The 17410-nt window shown below is 38.8% G+C and overlaps 1 protein-coding gene and 1 long non-coding RNA gene across 2 annotated transcripts in view; both read left to right on the top strand.

Moving 5' to 3' along the window:
- Window positions 1–17410, top strand: part of LOC309496565 — a 381708-nt gene that overhangs the window by 196567 nt on the left and 167731 nt on the right. The window lies entirely within an intron of this gene.
- On the top strand, window positions 943–17392 carry LOC309496527 (uncharacterized protein). The gene is made up of 2 exons (XM_082166519.1): window positions 943–1173; window positions 14088–17392. Exons 1-2 carry the CDS (start codon window positions 1002–1004, stop codon window positions 15851–15853), a joined length of 1938 nt encoding a protein of 645 aa, XP_082022645.1. The 5' UTR covers window positions 943–1001; the 3' UTR covers window positions 15854–17392.

The following is a 17410-nucleotide window of genomic DNA, read 5'->3' as shown; positions in this document are numbered from 1 at the left end:
TCGTGAGAAGTTTAAGTATTTAGATCTATTCCCATCACATAAAAGGTTGCAGATGAGCATTGAGCAGATGACAGCCTGTTGATTGCGTGAATGAAGATCTTATCACTGCAACGCGATTTACTGATGCATAAATAGTGTTGAACGACTTTGAGAGAAAGATTATCTGTCTGAATTTGAACAATTACACATCAGAAATTCACATAACCCACTGGTTCTCCAGAGGCTCGGATGAAGGAGCTAAAAAATATATGTTTGTGTTCATTTGTACTGTACATCCAAACACTGAGCAACTGCCATGCTTCGTTCGCTCGTTTGCAAGCCACAATGTCTCTCGAGTAAAAAAACAATATCGCGCTGGATCTAAATAACACAGTGTAAATTACCGTTAGTAAAATCACTACTTACCGCTTGCGGGAATATAACGTTAGTTGAAATTGCCCCCTTCGTCAGTATGAGACGCCGAGAGAAGCCTGGCTGCTTGATATTGTTCCAGGTTAGAAAAACAGTCCGTGGTGAAATGGGCAGAGCAACTAACAACTTCGAATTAAACTGTAGCGGTATCCGATTATATATAGATAGATTATAGATAGATCTGCCATTTTCCCTATGATCCTCCTCCTGCTTGTTTCTTCACCTGCAGAACTTCTGATGATTCGGCTGTGCAGTTTCGCCTGGCACTGAGCATGGGCTAGCATATGCAAATTTTTGGAGGCGTACATATTAATGATCCCAACTGTTGCGTCACAGTTGGTGTTATGTGGAGATTCGCCTGTTTTTCAGGGGTGTTTTTCAAAAACGAGATTTAAATAAGAAAGAGAAAACTATGGTGTTTGAGACTCACTGTATGTCATGTCCATGTACTGAACTCTTGTTATTTAACTATGCCAAGATAAATTCAATTTCACATTCTAGGGCACCTTTAATTATTCTCATCTTAAACAGGACAAATACAGAAAAACTCCTGGTGAAGCGACTGAGATCCACCTAACACTATTTTTAAGATGGCGTTTATTAAAGAGGAGAGTGAATACTTCAAGATTGAAGAAGTATTCAGTTTGAAACAAGAAGAAACAGAGGAACAAACAAAGATTCCGTTAATTAAAGAGGAGAGCAAAGAGGTGAAGATTCAAGAAACATTCAGTGTGAAGCAAGAAGAAACTGAAGAACAAACAGGTTGGTTTCATTCTCACAACTGATCTCAGTCATTTGATCCTAGGGCTGGGTGATATGTCCTAACAAAGATTTAAAATCAATCTGCAGATGACAAAGAAATTGTTTAAAACAAGTTTTAACTTTATTTTGTTTTGATTTTCCCTTCATGGATTTGATCTGGATTTCCACCTTGAGGTTAAAGTGCAATCAGAAACAACAAGCCAAAAAGACAAGATGGCAGGCCCTGCCTTTGTAAACAGTGAAAATGTAACGCAATGTAACATAACATAAAATGATGTGACCCTTTTTGAAACGTTTTCTTTAAACAAAAGTTTAACATCTTGCTATTCAGTAGATAGGAGATAGTTCTGATAAAGTGCAAACAAAACATTCAACAGCATTAAATATTTGCTTATTTGTTGTGTTGGTTTTAGTTTGAACCTCCTTTTTTTATATATATATTTGAAGCTTGGTAGAGCATACCTACCAAGAGTCCCTCAAGGCTCAATTCTTGCGCCACTCCTGTTCAACCTGTATATGCTCCCAATGAGCCAAATAATGAGAAAGAACTAAATTGCTTACCACAGCTATGCAGACGACACACAGATCTACTTAGCCCTATCGCCTAACGATTACAGCCCCATTGACTCCCTGTGCCAATGCATCGATGAAGTCAACAGTTGGATGTGTCAAAACTTTCTTCAATTAAACAAAGATAAAACTGAAGTCATTACGTTTGGAAACAAAGATGAAGTTCTCAAGGTGAACGCATACCTTCACTCTAGGGGTCAAACAACTAAACATCAAGTCAGGAATCTTGGTGTGACACTAGAGTCAGACCTTAGTTTCAGTAGTTATGTCAAAGCAATAACTAAATCAGCATACTATCATCTCAAAAATATTGCAAGAATTAGATGCTTTGTTTCCAGACAAGACTTAGAGAAACTTGTGCATGCTTTCATCACCAGCAGGGTGGATTATTGTAATGGACTCCTCACTGGCCTTCCCAAAAAGACCATAAGACAGTTGCAGCTCATACAGAACGCTGCCGCCAGGATTCTGAGCAGAACCAGAAAATATGAACATATCACACCAGTCCTCAGGTCTTTACACTGGCTCCCAGTTAGATTTAGGATTGATTTTAAAGTATTATTACTGGTATATAAATCATTCAATGGCCTAAGACCTCAATATATTGCAGATATGCTCACTGAATATAAACCCAACAGATCACTCAGATCATTAGGATCATATCATCTAGAAATACCAAGGGTTCATTCTAAGCATGGTGAGTCTGCTTTTAGCTATTATGCAAGCCACAGCTGGAACCAGCTTCCAGAGGAGATCAGATGTGCTCCTACAGTGGTCACATTCAAATCCAGACTCAAAACACTTCTGTTTAGCTATGCATTTACTGAATGAGCACTGTGCCGCTGTTCGTCCGACTGTTTGTACTGTACTGTATTTTATTTTTGTAGCAACACTGACTTGGCATCCAGGCAGATGGTCTGAATTAGGCGAATCCTGACTTTTTAAACACAGGTCCCTGTTGTTATCGGACTATCACCGCGCTGTGCAAGAACAACACCCTACTGTGTCTAACTTTTGTTCTTTGTGAACTGAAGGCAAATTACAAAGACTGGCTCCATTCAGTGTCTAGGACTAACTGCTTCCCTCATCAATTTTTACGACTCCTCAGGCTGATAAGTGAATCTGCGTACAAAACTATTTTTTGTCTCTGAAATTGCCATTTTCAAATTAAACCCCCAACCTCTCACGTGGTACGCGCACCACGGGATGCAACACATGCCGACCATAAAGTCACCTCACACACACGCAGAAACCCACTACAGAAAAGGACTTTTTACCCATAAAGTCACTCTTAAATGTACAAAATATATCCCTTTTGTGTTAAGATGTGTTTTATAAACCATAGGAAAGCATATGTATGTCCTATTGTAACATTAATCAAATTGCAAATGCCTATACTAATGCATAATGTATCTTTGCATTGCTACAACGCCTATATTCTATTTTTGATACCTGTGCGATCCTTTCAACCTGATGGAATTGAATTTCGATAACCAATTGCAGTAATTTGTATCATTTGACACATTTCATATGTCTTGAGCAAATCTTCTCAAATTCGATCTCACTCATGACTCATTCGAGTGGGCTTGTCTAACAGGACAGAGGAAAACCTTCCGCTCGAAATGCTCTAAGATGATTCGTCCTCCACGCGAAAGGAGGCGTACACGGGACACTGTTAAAAGTCCGAACCTTCAGTGTCCAAACGCTCTCTCTTCTCCCTCCTTCGACTCCGACGAAAACTTTGGAAACCCAAATCCGGACCGGCTTCGGCCTGCTTCTTTTTTCTTTTATTTCTTTGTATGTTTTCTATAGTCTAGTTTCGTTTCCTATTCGCCTCTGTTCATTCACGAGCTGAATGAACTTAGCCTGAATCATTCTCGGTAACGTTACGTTCAAGTGAACCTTCAACTCTTCCCGCTACACAACTCCGAAAGAAACCAGGACACGCAGTTCAGCTCTTTTCTCAGCTCCACAAAAGAGTGCCTCAAACTGCAAGTATCTGACATATTTTAAAGCTGAATCTCAAAAGGGTTTTTTGTTTGTAATAAGTTGCCAGGCTCTTCTTCAATTCTCTCTCTCTCTCTCATTCTCTCTCTCTCACTCTGATCGTTCATTTTGCTTTCACTTTCCCTCGCTCATCTTCACTCTCTCATCCTATCGTAACTCGTTATTCATCTTCTTGTAATGTGTTTTGTCTAGTGTTGTCTTAATGTTTCTGTATATACATATATTCCGTGTATAACTGTAGTATGTATTGTTAGTTCAATGATTAAAATCCATTATATCCGAGTTTTGATCCTGTCTATATTTCTCACATTACGGGTCCCTGAAATGTTTTGATCCTATAGCTACAAGCTTTACAATTTGATTATGGTTTAAGTAACCTAAATTTTATAAGGACAGGAGAATGGTTTCCATGGCCAGAAACTATTTTTCCTGGAATTATAAGAAGTGCTAACTTTATTGGAAGTTGATAAGTTAATATTATGGTCTTTGCTGGACAAACAAGGATAAGTGATCTGAAGAATGGTATATTGATATATTCAATTTATCTATTTTCCATCATTTTAATGTAACTGTAATATGCAATATATATTAATCATATTCCTGATTAATTATTAAAATTCCCTGTATATCATTTGAGCTAATGCGTTTACGTTACATTTTTCTAAACTGTTTTAATTATTCTTTTTCTTTTTATTATTTTAATTTCTTCTATGTAAAGCACTTTGAATTGCCATTGTGTATGAAATGTGCTATATAAATAAACTTGCCTTGCCTTGCCTTGCCTTGTAAGAACTACGGGAGCCCAGAGGGGGGAGTCGACAGATGTTAAAGAGAATAACTATTTTCATTCAAACAAGTCCACATTCAAGTTAATCGATGCCCTGTTTAATCCCTATTAAAATGTCCAGCTCTACAGAAATTAGTGATATTTTTGTAGACTGTCCTAATTAAAGTGGTTTTATTTGTCATTGACTGGGTGGACAGACATGTTGAGATCACATGACCAGACAAATAGACCCTTTTTCAGTTAGTAAACGATCCCTCTGGCTGCTTCACTAACGCTAGTTAGCAAGTTTTGTTAGCTTGTTTTTTAACAATGACTGGAGAAAATCCCATTTTATCTTAATATGTAAGGTCACTCACTGTCCAGGACCGCGATTGTTATTTGCAAAAGATCCTTTTAAACTCGGCATGAAATAAAATTTTACAATTCGTATTTTTATATGTAATATTGTAGTGTATTATAAATGATTTATCTGTGCACTTAATAATAAAAAAAAAATTCATGTACCCTTATAATCTTTAATTAAATAAATTATCCTTCCCTTCCCCCTCGAAACGACTTCTCTTCTCTTCCTGTCATGTGCTATAGCGCGAGGGTGAGGCAACTCCCCTCAAAACGTTAGCCTGCTATGAGCGAGAGATGGAGTGGAGGAGTGCTACAGTAAAACCCTGCCCTCTATTCAATATAAATACATCACAACACTGGAGAAAAGTTGTTTGTAACTTCCGGTTCATGCCGACTTTAACGTGCTTGAATGGGGCTGTTTACACCTGGCCACTTCATGCGTTTTCTCAGATCGGATAGCTATCTGATTTATCAAAGCGATTCCATTTAAACCTGGTCACATAAATGTGTTTTTGCAAAACGGATATAAATCCGATCTTTAATTCCCGCGCTATAAGCGGATTTAATGGAGTTAACGTCACCGAAAGCAACAGACATGAGCTGCATTTTATTGATCATCAGCTAATCTAAGCTCATCTGCGGTGATGCGTGTTGCAGTAGCGTCGTCATATCTGACTATAACATGACGTAGTAGTGCTGGGCGGTATGACCAAAAATCCACATCACATTTTTTTTCTGAATTACACTGGTTTCACGGTAGGCTATATGACATTTTTTTTTTTTTTTTTTTACCATTACTGGGTGTAAAACACATTTTTCGATGAGTGAGAGAGGAAATACTGCAGTCGATTGACTTAGAATGCCCTATTTTACTGTCATGAGTGAATATTGTAGAAAAAAAATCCACACTAGTGTTAATACAGGTTTGCAAGGCTGTTTACAAAGAGGTGCCAGCAGGAGGCGCTTTAGGAGTGACAGAAATAGCGGTTTCCCCGGTAACAGCTGTACACAAAGCAGCAACGCTCATAAACGCTGCTTTATCAGGAAAGATAAAGAAAGATTCCACCACCGGGTTCGGGGATTGCCGCCTCGACAGGCACCGGAGACCTTACAGCCACAGCTCAGAGTGGCCGCGTTGACAATGGAGGTGGAGAACATGGTCCACTCGGACTCAATATCTCCAGACTCCCTCGGGATCTGGTCGAAGCTCTGCCGGAGGTGGAAGTTGAAGATCTCTCTGACGGGGGATTCGGCCAAACTTTCCCAACAGACCCTCACAGTAAGTTTGGGTCTGCCGAGTCTGTCCAGCTTCCTCCCCCGCCATCGGATCCAACTCACCACCAGGTGGTGACCAGTTGACAGCTCCGCCCCTCTCTTCACCCGAGTGTAGTGTTGTCACGATACCAAAATTTTTGTTTCGATACCGATACCAAGTCAAGTATTGCGATTTCGATACTTTTTCGATACTTTTCCTGAAAAGGGAGAAACACTCTCAAATATCACTGCTGTGCTTTATTTTAAAACCGGGACAACATTCTAATCATATAACACACTAATAAATGAACATATGAACAGCAGATATATTAAACATTTGAACAAAATATGAAATATGAAATATAAAAAATAAATTAGAGCAATGACATTCAAGGAAAAAAAAAAGATAAATTTAGCAGCATTATCTCATTTATCATAAGAAACATAAGAGCTTTATCTTGATTCTGAACTTTGAATAAAAATATGAACAGCGATTATATTAAACAATGTTTAATATTGGTAACATATGATAAGCCTCATTGGTGATATATTTGACATGTGGGGAGAGAGTTGTGGAAGGCCTATACTTCATGTTAAACATAAATATATAGCAGCAAAGACAACAATAGGCTACAGAATAATTCGTTCTGTATTGAGAGGTGCAATATTTGAAAATTGATAATATTTTTTTTAATTACATTTATATTGTATTTATGTCAAAACTTTCAAACATCAAAATGTCATTTATTAATATGTATTCGTGTCAAAATGACATAGAAACATCTTTTCCAATTCTATTTTGCCTGGAAACGCTTCCAACAGGCTTGCGTGTCGCGTGAAAAATAGGCGTCGGTTCTATTTATAGCATACACGCGTTTTCCGCGCGTCTTGAGCTGCGCCCAGACGCGTGTGTCACGCAGGCAGTTAACATGGGAGCCGAAATAAAAACGGACACGACACGCAGACAGTGTGTCGCCGGCCTTACAAATCTGGAACGTGGTCATTCTTAGAAGTATGATACTAATAAATTAAGGAATCGTGACGTTTTTCATTTCCTATTTACTTTTGAAGTATCGGTGCACCGTGCAACAGAGCAAGGTAGGCAACGTACTTCCATATGTCACTCCTCGCGTCATCTTTTTCTACGAGTCGTGGACCACTTGTGCTCGCACATGCAGCCATCTCGCTGTAGTGTTTTGTCACATGACACTGACAGCGGCAGGTTCTTTGCTGCGTGCGTCAGGAAAAAAACACAGACGTCCATAGGGAGGCGTTTTTTCAAAAAAAAAAAGTAAGTATCGATACTGATAAATTTAGGTATCGTGACGTTTTTAATTTCCGAGTATCGCGATACTTTTGAAGTATCGGTACACCGTGCAACACTACCCGAGTGTCCAAGACATACGGCCGCAGGTCAGATGAAACGACCACAAAGTCATCGACCTAAGGCCTAGGGTGTCCTGGTGCCACGTGCACTGATGGACACCCTTATGCTTTAACATGTTGTTCATTATGGACAAGCTGTAACTAGCACAGAAGTCCAATAACAGAACACCACTCGGGTTCAGATCAGGGGGGGCCGTTCCTCCCAATCACGCCCCTCCAGGTGTCACTGTCGCTGCCCACGTGGGCGTTGGAGTCCCCAGTCGGAGCACTTTCCAGCACCTGTCCCAGAGACCCCAAGAAGGCCGGGTACTCTACACTGCCGTTTGGCCCATAGGCGCACACGACAGTGAGAGACCTATCCCCGACCCGAAGGCGCAGGGAAGCGACCCTCTCATTCACCGGGGTGAACTCCATCACATGGCGGCTGAGCTGGGGGGGCTATAAGCAAACCCACACCAGCCTGCCACCTCTCACCATGGGCAACTCCAGAGTGGTGAAGAGTCCATCCTCTCTCAAGGAGTGTGGTTCCAGAGCCCAAGCCGTGCGTGGAGGTGATCCCAACTATCTCTAATCTCTGAACCTCACGCACAATCTCAGGCTCCTTCCCCGCCAGAGAGGTGACGTTCCATGTCCCTAGAGCTAGATTCCGTGTCCAGGGATCGGGTTGTCGAGGCCCCCACCTTCGACTGCCGCCCGATCCACTAAGCACCGGCCCCTTAAGGTTTTTTTTTTTTTTTCTATCCCCATGACTCCCACTGGTTCTCTCTCATCAAGACCACATAAGCAAAGATCAACTGGAGCCTCAACAAATTGCATCAGGACAGTTTAATTAACCCTCTGAGGTCTGAGGGGTTTTTGGGGTCCTTGAGATGTTCTGACATGCCCTGACATTTGTGCTTTTTTCAGTTGCTTATAAACATATTAATGGCAAAGGTATAATTACACTCTATTTAGCACAAACAGGGCTACCATAATATGTGAGCAACATGCATGTACATGTTTGTTTTTTTGAGAGAATAATGTTTATGCATGGTTATTAACCCCCTGAGGTCTACGGTATCGCCGGCGATACCAGCTCGCTTTTTTTTTATTAGTGTAAAAGAAACTCATAAATACTCTGTTGACTTTGATTTTCCATAGGAGTTTCATACATCAATCGATTCTGTTAAATGTGTATTATTTTTGTGTATACTCACAATAAAAACAAAGTGTTGTGCTTTTTGCCAAATAAAGAAAAATAAACACGAAGCGAGTTCTGCCTTCTCTCTGCCAGTGAAGTCCATTCTGAAACGCGTCCGAAAATTAACAATAACTCAGCGAATACTCAGTCAAACAGACCTACAGACAGACAGGCATGAAGCTTGAATTCTCTTCTTTTAAATGAAGTCATTTATATAAAAAAACAATTATTCTCATCTTGTGAAATCTGTATTAAAAGAGAGCGATTCCAGTCGAGCTCATCTCATCTCATTACGTTATAATCGGCCCCGCCCACGGAGAGCGCGCGCTATTCAAACGCAAATGGCTGAGGCAATCCTGTGAACGCCCCCATCAGCTCGAGAAAACACACAAGTTTATTTAGATCATTACTTGTTTACACCATCTTGCAGCGCTGTGAGGAATAATACTAATGGAAAATGTCCCTCAGAAGTGCGGGTATATCGAGGAGCGAGCTGAGGAATACAAGTAAGTTTTTTCCTTCTCACGTGAATTTTGTTCACGTGGGTTTCTGTTTATGAATGAATAAACGGCAGAGATGCGCGCTGTTTACCACAGCTGGCAAAGACAGTTTAAATTTAAATCGCGTGTGTGAATGAATGATGATGTTTTAGCAAACTGTATTGCTATACTGAGATAAGTAAACATCGACTGAATGTTGAAATAAAATGTAGGCTATTTGTATAAGCAACGTATTAAACTGCAAATTAACAATATGCCCTAATATTTCATGAAAACAACGTTACAGTCAGACGAAATATGAAAGACAACATTTTGTTGACCAGATTTGGGTACAGTTTTTACTGTAGAATATACTGCCACATCAAATAAGCTTTTGTTTAGCCATTTCTATATATAAAATACTATTTTTGTCAAAAATAAAGTCATCAACTAAGATGTTAGCTGTTCCAATGTTGGTTATATTCAAACTAATGAATACATAGATAAAATGTAGGGCCTATAATCATTTTTTTTTTACAAAGAAAGAGTACACTTGAAATATTGTTGAAATTGTAATTATTGTTGTAATTGTAACCATTTTAATAAAATAGCAAAACATATTTACAAGATAGATGTAAGCAAAATCTTAAATGGTCAATATAAGTCTTCTTCTAAATATATCTTTTGTCTTTGCATTGTGGCTCAGTCAGTGTCACACCTGAGTGAATGGCTCATCATTATGCAGAGTGGGTGTATTCTCAGGTGTAAACCACTCCTCGTTCACGCCCCCCTCGCATATTGGCTTTCCAAGCAAAACCTGTTTTACATCAATTTAAATCAATGTATGGTTTTATGTGAACGATAAAGCAAGACTATTTTCACATAATTTTGAAGAAAAAACTATAGGCGACGACATCCATAAGTCAAAAGTCTTATTGCCACATATTTAGTATGTGTTTTGTGGTCTTATTTCAAAATTTTTAATTTTTAGTTTTTTCGATAACCACGCATAAACATTATTCTCTCAAAAATGAAAACATGTACATACATGTGGCTCACATATTATTGTAGTCCTGTTTGTGCTATATAGAGTGAATTTACACCTTTGCCATTAATATGTTTATAAGCAACTGAAAAAAGCACAAATGTCAGAGCATGTCAGAACACCCCCAGGGCCCAAAAAAACGCTCAGACTCCAGAGGGTTAAAAAAACAAAAAACTAAAGTTTCTGAAATAAGGCCACAAAACACATACTAAATACGTGTCAATAAGACTTTTGACTAATTGATGTCTTTGCCTAGAGTTTTTTCTTCAAAATGATGTGAAAATCATCCTGCCCTTATCATTCACATAACACAATACATTGATTTAAATCTTGTAAAACACTTTTTGTTTGTAAAGGCAATATGCGCAAGGGGCGTCAACCATTCAACAGCATCATGCATATGTAGTGGTTCACACCTTAGGAGACAATGGGGCCCGCATACTTAATGAGCCATTCATTCAGGTGTGTCACCTATAGCCACAAGAAAGAATGCAAGAGCAATATATATACAGTATTTTGCTTGCAAATTGTATAATATCCAAGGAAAACATGTCTATTAATTGTGCAGTTAATTCTCATACTGTATTTTCAGTTTTGGAATATGTATCCTCTCCCCAAATTTGTCAATAATAAAACACAATAAAAATTATTTAAAGAAAATGCTTATATTTACCTTTTAAAATTTGTTTACATCTACCTTGTAAATATATATTTTTTTATTAAAAAGGTTACAATTACAACAACAATTGAAGTGTAATCTTTCTTTGTAAAAACTAAAGTATACATTTTATCATACATATTTCAAACTTCGAATATAGCCTACATTGACAAAACATACTATATTTAACATATTAGCAAAAATTGGCAAACAAAAGCTTATTTGAGGTGGCAGATATTTTACAGTAAAAATGTGTAATCTATCCAAAACTAATCAACGAAATGTTGTCTTTCATATGTCTGTAACATAGGTCTTTCGTTTTTATTATAAGGAATATAAATGTTAATTTGCAGTTTAATACGTTGCTTATACAAATACATTTTATTTCAACATATTTCAATCGATTTTACTCAGTATAGCAAAATAGTTTGCTAAAAGCAGATCATTTATTCACACACAGAAACGCAATTCAAATTTAAACCGTCTTTTTGCGAGTTGTGGTAAACAGCGCATCTCTGCCGTTCATTCATTCACACAGAAACGCGATTTACTTGAGAATGAAAAAAAAAACTTACTACAGTATTCCATCCATTGCTCCTCGAAATACCAGCACTTCTGAGGTACGTTTTCCATTATTATTATTCCTCACAGCGCTGCGAGACAGTGTAGACAACTACACTTATCTGAATAAACTTGATGTGTTTTCTCGAGCTGATATGTGGGCGTTCACAGTTTGTATGGGATCGTCTCAGTCATTTGCGTTTGAATAGCGCGCGCTCTCCGTGGGCGGGGCCGATTATAACGTAATGAGATGAGATGAGCTCGACTGGAATCGCTCTCTTTTAATACAGATTTCACAAGATGAAAATATTTGTTTTTTATATAAATTACTTCATTTAAAAGAAGAGAATTCAAGCTTCATGCCTGTGTCTCTGTATGCCTGTTTGACTGAGTATTCGCTCAGTTATTGTTCATTTTCGGACGCGTTTCAGAATGGACTTCACTGGCAGAGAGAAGGCAGAACTCGCTTCGTGTTTATTTTTCTTTATTTGGCAAAAAGCACAACACTTTGTTTTTATTGTGAGTATACACAAAAATAATACACATTTAACAGAATCGATTGATGTATGAAACTCCTATGGAAAATCAAAGTCAACAGAGTATTTATGAGTTTCTTTTACATTGATAAAAAAAAAGCGAGCTGGTATCGCCGGCGATACCGTAGACCTCAGGGCGTTAAAATGGGCGAGACATGCAAGTATCAAACTTAGTCTCATTATTTGATACATTAAGTATCCTTACCCCTTTTAAGGAAGGGCGTGTTAGAACTAAACCGATGGTTTGCTCAAGGCTGTTGATCTGCTGAATTTCAAACAATGCTGTAACTTCTTGCTTTCCTGTAAGCATTTACTCCAGGCTCTTACTAGTACTGCACAGTAAGAAAGACATTTCCCATGCCCCGGAAATGTACATTTCTTAGAATTAATAAACAATTAATACTGAGTGTGCATGGCACAAACAGGTTAATTGATTGTAATATTAATTTTACTACATTAAGTTAATTCTATTAACTGATCCAAATATTCATAATCAATTATAACAAGTTATGATGAGTTATTAATATTTCTTACAGCTAATTTGCTACAGGAGTAACGCATAGTTGTCAACAGAACTCAACTGCATGCACGCTGGAAGTTTGGAAGTACATGCATGCACGCTGGAAGTACAACTTTGTTGTAAAAATAATTTTATAAAACGGATAGTTCCGGTCCTTGATTCTGATTGGTTGAGCCACGTTCGAAGCTGTTGTAAATTACTCAACAAACATACACCTGTGACCGCATTACATTATTATTTCAGCGCAATGTTTGTGATTCAACTATGCTTCACATCGTGCCTAACAACACCCCTTAGATGTTCTAAATTCACTGTAGATCATGGCTTCGCGGGGCTTATTGCTTTATAAGGATACATCATTTTTGAGAGAAATAGTAAACTTCCCGGCCTCAAATGTTTAGAGGGGTTAAATTCGGCTGGCATTCAGGCTGTTGTAAACGAATTCAACCCAAGCGTTCTTTGGTGACGTGGATGATTACGATACTGTTGATCATCTGTCCATCATCGCATAAAGCCCGCCCTGACAATTTGATTGGTCCAAACAGATCTGGTTAGGAGCATAGTTGCTCCACAACAAATCAAGACCAGACCAAACTTCCCGACCTAAAATGTTGTGGACGGGGCTAAGTTTGGCTTCCACCAAGTATGATCGTTTTATCTTTCTGAAATGTACCCTGGGGGGACATTTCAAAATTATATTTGTCCCTGAGGGGACAAATAAAAAACACCTGGTATTAAGACAAGTAGACGATGTTAAATAAAGGTGTGAACTGACTAAACCACTTCCAGCGGTAACGCATTAGACCGGATTGCTTTCGTAGTGTACGTGTTCAAACAGCCACAAAAGACGCCTACTGACCTAATGCGTAAACATTATGGGAACTGCAGAGGTCAGACACGATTTAAATGTTGTCGGCTGAAGACCCAAGTTTGGTTTGAAGACAAAAATGTACCAAGCACAATGTTCTCTCACCATTCTTGATTTCTAACGCACTTACCGTTTTCTTAGAGGTCTTACATATATCAGAGTAGAAATGAAAGCTGCTGCCCGCCATATGTTTTCACGTCGTCTCTAAAAAGAGTTCATATGTAAATTGAGAGCTTCTTTTGTCCATTAGGTCGAAAGATCTGAAAAGCCCATACATTTACCTGCCCATAGACCCTCCCCTTGAAAAAATAAGGACAGAAATGGTTGAAAGTGGACAAGAGATGGATTAAAACACCAGGTATAAACAGATATGTGTCTCCCTCCTCTACTCGGTATCCATCTTAAAACAGAGACTTTTTTTAGGATGTATTTCTTTCCAAACCCAATGAAATTATCTTTCAAAGAGCATTTCATAAGTAGCCTGTAAGCCATATCATTCCAGGGTAACATGCGTGTTTGTAATTCAAACTGTATTCCCTCCTGCTACCTTTCTCAACCTCTACTTTCTCCATTTCCACAGCTGCATATTGTGTTAAAGCACCTCTGCTCAATACTTATACACTGCAACAGCCAAATTTGATCACTGTCATTTATCAAGACAGGACGCGCAGGTAAACTTATGACACTGGGGTTAATTTGTATTTGTCTCTTTTCACCTTAGACCTGACGGCGTTGAAAGAGGAGAGTCAAGAACTCAATGAAGTGGAAGAGAACAAACAGTTTGAGATGCATCATGATTTCACAACAGGAGAAGAATCCACACAGACTGAAAAGATAACCTCACGAAAAAGAGCCCAGAAGACCAAATCCAACAGTTCTAATCTAACACAAAAACAAAACCTTGAAATCCACAGAAGAGTTCACACTGGAGAGGAGCCTTTGCCTCAAGTGAGAATTTGCACAGAAGAGAAGCCGTTCACATGTGTTCAGTGTGGAAAGAGTTTCAAATTCAATAGAAACCTTACTGCTCACATGAAAGTTCACACAGGGGAGAGGCCTTTCACCTGCAAACTGTGTGGGAAGATTTTCTCACAAAAAGGAAATATGAAGAGACACATGAACAGTCACACTGGAGAGAAGCCGTTCACATGTGTTCAGTGTGGAAAGAGTTTCAAATTCAAAAGAAACCTTACTGCTCACATGAGAGTTCACACAGGAGAGAGGCCTTTCACCTGCAAACTGTGTGGGAAGAGCTTCTCACAAAAAGTAAATATGAAGATACACATGAACAGTCACACTGGAGAGAAGCCGTTCACATGTGTTCAGTGCGGAGAGAGTTTCACATTCAATAGAAACCTTACTGCTCACATGAGAGTTCACACAGGGGAGAGGCCTTTCACCTGCAAACTGTGTGGGAAGAGCTTCTCACAAAAAGTAAACATGAAGACTCACATGAACAGTCACACTGGAGAGAAGCCGTTCACATGTGTTCAGTGCGGAAAGAGTTTCACACGTGAAGGAAACCTTAATTCCCACATGAGTCTTCACACTGGAGTGAGCCCTAACACCTGCAAACTGTGTGGGAAGACTTTCTCACAAAAAGGAAATATGAAGACTCACATGAACAGTCACAGAGAGAAGCCGTTCACATGTGATCAGTGTGGAAAGAGTTTCAGATCTAAAGGAAACCTTAATTCCCACATGAGTCTTCACACTGGAGAGAGCCCTTACACCTGCAAACAGTGTGGGAAGAGTTTCACATTAAAAGGAAATCTTAAGGCTCACATGATAATTCACAATGGAGAGAAGCCAATCACATGTGTTCAGTGTGGAAAGAGTTTCAGATGTAAAGAAAGACTTGGGTACCACATGAATATTCACTTAAGGGAGAACTGTTTTATATGTCATCAGTGTGGAAGGAGTTTCACAGACAAGAATCACCTTAAGAAACATGTAACAACTCACACTGGAGAGAAGCCTAACATGTGCCATCACTGTGGAAAGAGTTTCAAATTCGAAGCATTGCTTAGGGCTCACATAAGAGTTCACACCGGAGAGAAGCCTTTCTCCTGCCCTCAGTGTGGAAAGAGTTTCACTGCTAAAGGAAACCTTCAGACCCACATGAGAATTCACTCCGGAGAGAAGCCTTTCTCCTGCCCTCAGTGTGGAAAGAGCTTCACTGATAAAGGAAACCTTCAGACTCACATGAGAATTCAGACCGGAGAGAAGCCTTTCTCCTGCCCTCAGTGTGGAAAGAGCTTCACTGATAAAGGAAACCTTCAGACGCACATGAGAATTCACTCCGGAGAGAAGCCTTACCCGTGCAATCAATGTGGAAAGAGTTTCAGATTTAAAGGAAACCTTTACACTCACATGAGGCTTCATGTCTTCAGTGTGAGAAGTACACATATCAAAGAGATCTCAAACATTTACAAAATCATCAGGGAAAGAAATAACAGTTGTGAGTGTGAAAGGTTTATGAAATAAAAAAATTCCCTGCACATTCACAAGTGATTTAATTAGGATCTGTGTAAACATTTATTTTGAAATTTCAACTTAAAGGGTTAGTTCACCCAAAAATGAAAATTCAGTAATTACTCACCCTCATGTTGTTCCAACCCGTAAGACTTTCGTTCATCTTTGGAACATAAATTAACATATTTTTGGTGAAATCTGAGAGCTGGCTCACTCCTACATAGGTTCTAGGCAATTTCATTCTGCCGGTCCAGAAAAGTTTAACGTGTGGATTACTTTTATCACGGATGGATAGGGTTTGATGGACTTATAAAAAAAATATACCCATTGACTCCCACTATAAAGCTTGGAAGAGCCAGATTTTTTTTTATATAACTCTAATTGTATTTGTCTGAAAAAAGAATGTCATATACACATAGGATGGCTTCAGGGTGAGTAAATCATGGGCTAATTAAAATTTTTGAGTGAACTATCCCTTTAAAGCTGCTGTCCATAACTTTTTTGGGTTAAAAATTATCCAAAATAAATTTAAACAAGTACATAACCAGCCAGTGTTCAAAACTCCCTGCTTGCCTTAGCTCGATTCAAAACGGTAAGCTTGTAATAATGTTTTAATTCCAGTGGTACTGGTGGATTTCTGTGGGAAATTCGAGCATGTCTTTGCGTTATTACATCACATCTGTCCACATAAAGAAGAGTCTCGGCTAGTAGGCTATGAGTGTGAGGATGTTGGAGTTGGAAATGTATAGTCTTTTCTCACTGCACCTGATATATTTAATGCGTTGTAATGCAAAAGACTTCGTTCGGGCTTCGGAGGGGCTACAGACAAAAAGAGACTGCAACCGGCCCATGCGTAAACAAGGATAATTTTGTCACGCAAGGCTGATATTGTTAACATTCACAATTTGAGAACAAAGTATAATTTGCTTGGTTTGACGTGATATGACAAGCGATCGTTAGATTTAATCAGTGCCATTTACTGCAATGCTTTTTCCCCTTTAGTTGGTCAAAACAAAAGTGGATGTTACTTACTGGTTTAGATGATATTTTCTGGTGAAAATTCTTATGTTGGTCATTGTTACGAGCTCCCCTGTCTAGGGTAGAAGAGAACGAACAGAAATAAATCATTTAAAGAATCCCCCAAATGAGTGAAACGAAATAAACGTCTTCAGAGCCCCTGTCTCCCGTCCAAGCACTGATTCAACATTAGAACCATTTTCCAAATAAAAAACAAAACATTTATTTAGGGAACATACAATAACAGTGACCAAGAAAACTCAAGATTTTACAAGGAAGCAATTAACTTCAGGAGGAGGCTAATGCCAAAATAACAAACAAAACAAGTCTGTTGTTCCTAAACACCAAAATAACGATGTAAACAAAAGACAATACTAAACCTAACTTCCTCTCTAAATATAAACAGGAGAAAAATAAGTCATGCAAATTAAATGGCGCCAACCTGCCTACAGGGGGAAAACAAATGAAAATAAATCGTTTAACAGTCAAACCAACATTGCACTGATCTCTCACCTCAGTAATAGGTCTTAAATGGTACACAAACACAAATGG

Source organism: Leuciscus leuciscus (assembly GCF_965113295.1).
Source record: "Leuciscus leuciscus genome assembly, chromosome: 4".
NCBI classification, from domain to species: Eukaryota; Metazoa; Chordata; class Actinopteri; order Cypriniformes; family Leuciscidae; genus Leuciscus; species Leuciscus leuciscus.
The sequence above is the reverse complement of the archived record's forward strand: the minus strand, read 5'-3'. Positions and strand labels throughout refer to the sequence as shown.

Bases quoted from the DNA above. Each gene is read 5' to 3' on its own strand.
- LOC309496527 (XM_082166519.1), top strand. From the start codon at position 1,002: ATGGCGTTTATTAAAGAGGAGAGTGAATACTTCAAGATTGAAGAAGTA. The intron at 1,174-14,087 runs GTTGGTTTCATT...TTTTCACCTTAG, and splicing joins AGAAACTGAAGAACAAACAG to ACCTGACGGCGTTGAAAGAG.